At 41.8% G+C, this 2,194-nt stretch overlaps 1 protein-coding gene across 1 annotated transcript in view; it reads right to left on the bottom strand.

Annotated features, from left to right (window-relative positions):
• LOC106873133 (uncharacterized) overlaps positions 1 to 2,194 on the bottom strand; it is a 53,045-nt gene that overhangs the window by 15,616 nt on the left and 35,235 nt on the right. Inside the window, exon 7 of the mRNA XM_052975659.1 lies at positions 4 to 453. Coding sequence (XP_052831619.1) covers positions 4 to 453 — 450 coding nt within the window. The remainder of the gene's footprint in view (positions 1 to 3; positions 454 to 2,194) is intronic.

Here is a 2,194-nt window from a genome sequence, read left to right as displayed (position 1 = left end):
TGCTTCCGCTGCTTCCGCTGCTTTCGCTGCTTCCGCTGCTTCCGCTGCTTCCGCTGCTTTCGCTGCTTTCGCTGCTTCCGCTGCTTCCGCTGCTTCCGCTGCTTTCGCTGCTTCCGCTGCTGCTGCTCGTACAGGCACCACCATTGCAATCTAAGCTCTGTGTAGTACTGGAATATATTTCGAGAGTCGTAGAGAAAACGGAAAAGCTAGTGTATTCGGTCGATGTTTTTTCAGGCCAGTTTGATGTCGTTTGTATGTCTGACGGAATTTGGGTTGATTCTAAAGTGGAGGAGCATGACGTAGCATGTATGAAAGAGCTCAAACTGGAAACGTCTGTTTCGTAACTTGACGAGTAAGTGAGCATGGATGTCATTTCAGCGGTTGATTCCACAGGTGATGAGGGACACGGAGTCTGAGTCGAGGTTTCGGAAAGGTTGCTGGACTCTTCGTATCCTGTTAAAAAAGATATAAAAATATCATTGTAAATATAAACTGTTATAAATTTTAGGGCTTTGTCAGTTGCGTGGTATGCATGTGTCTGTGTGGGTCTGTTAACACTGATTCATGAGTAGAACTTACTTTATTAATTTTACAAAAACGCGTAGCGAGTACCCTGCTGAGCTTTGAACCATAGCTCTTAGATTTTCCCAATTCAGAATCACGAATTAATGTATTCTTATGAAAGGAAAAGTGTCACAGAAAAGGTATTAACACTTACGTGAATATAACTCGACCAATCAGCTTTTATTGATCTATTGAGGTTGTGGCTGGAAACCGCAGAGGAAGCGTGCGAATTTTCCCACTAAACTGTTTGACCGAAGGTTCTAGAAAGGTCGCTTACAGCTGTAAAAGCTGGCAAATTCAAACTCAGGCCAGAAGCACTCAGTTATCGAAGAGATATCTGTGTCACCTTCCAAGTGAAATAGTCCCTTCCTCCCTTTTGCTTTTCATAGGTAACATACCTATGACATTAATTATATGCAGTGATTTAAATTCCTTGCGCTACTTTCTTAATATCATCCAACAAGTCATACCCTGAAAATTCCTAATCGTTATTCTATATTAACAGTGTTCCATTTATTTATTAGATGTCCACTTGCACTTACAGACAACACCAGCTAATAAAACATTTGAAGACTCAAATTTTAGCGTGGTCATTGTTTACATACGCAACCTCCATAACATTGTTAACAGACAACGAAACATGTACGACTATTTACCACACTAAAAATAAACATCAGTGTCAAAATACCCGACATCGCAATCAGAATTCGACAGACGGAACAAACTGCTGCTCGATATTAGTATAATGCTCCGTTATTTTCGTTTCACCATAATTTTCATTTTAGTATGTTTTTTTTTCGCTTACCTTTTACTTGTATCAGTCATTAGAGTGCGGCCATGCAGGAGCACCGCCTTGAAGAAATTTCAGTCGAATGAATCGACCCTAGTAGTTATATTTTGTTAAGCCTGGTACTTGTTCTGTCGCTCTCTTATGCCGAAACGCTAAGTTACGGGGACATAAATACGCCAACCGCGGTTGTCAAGCGGTGGTGGGGTACAAATATAGTACACAATGACACATAGACACGATGACACAGACACGATGACACACACACACACACACACACACACACAGACACGCACACACACACACACACACACACACACACACATGTATATACGACGGGCTTCTTTCAGTTTCTGCCTGCCACAGATCCACTCACAAGGCTTTGGTCGGCCCGAGACTATAGTAGTAGACACTTGCCCAGGTTCAGTGCGACTGAACCCAGAACCATGTGGTTAGGATGCAAGCTTCTTAACATACAGCCACACCTGTTCACTAACTGAAATCGGAACAAAGGGAGATAAAGTAAATAAGGGCGCATAACTGCGGTAAATTTTTGCACGTCACTCTGTATTGAGATCCGGGAATAAGTAAAGAACACACATTTGTTAAAACAGAAAAAGAGTACCTTGACAATTTAACTGACTTCACCGTACATCTGTTTCGAGGGGAAAGGAGTGACCAAAATGCAAACCCAGTCAATCTGCAATACATTCGATTCAGCACACTCATTGTGAAGTGCATGTGCTTGCTTACGTGCGTGTGTGTACGTGTGTGTGTGTGTGCGTGCATGTATACGTGCGTGCCTGTGAGTAAGTGTTTATATATATATATATATATATATAT

The sequence above is a fragment of the Octopus bimaculoides genome, chromosome 22, assembly GCF_001194135.2.
Source record: "Octopus bimaculoides isolate UCB-OBI-ISO-001 chromosome 22, ASM119413v2, whole genome shotgun sequence".
Taxonomy (NCBI): domain Eukaryota; kingdom Metazoa; phylum Mollusca; class Cephalopoda; order Octopoda; family Octopodidae; genus Octopus; species Octopus bimaculoides.
The sequence above is the reverse complement of the archived record's forward strand: the minus strand, read 5'-3'. Positions and strand labels throughout refer to the sequence as shown.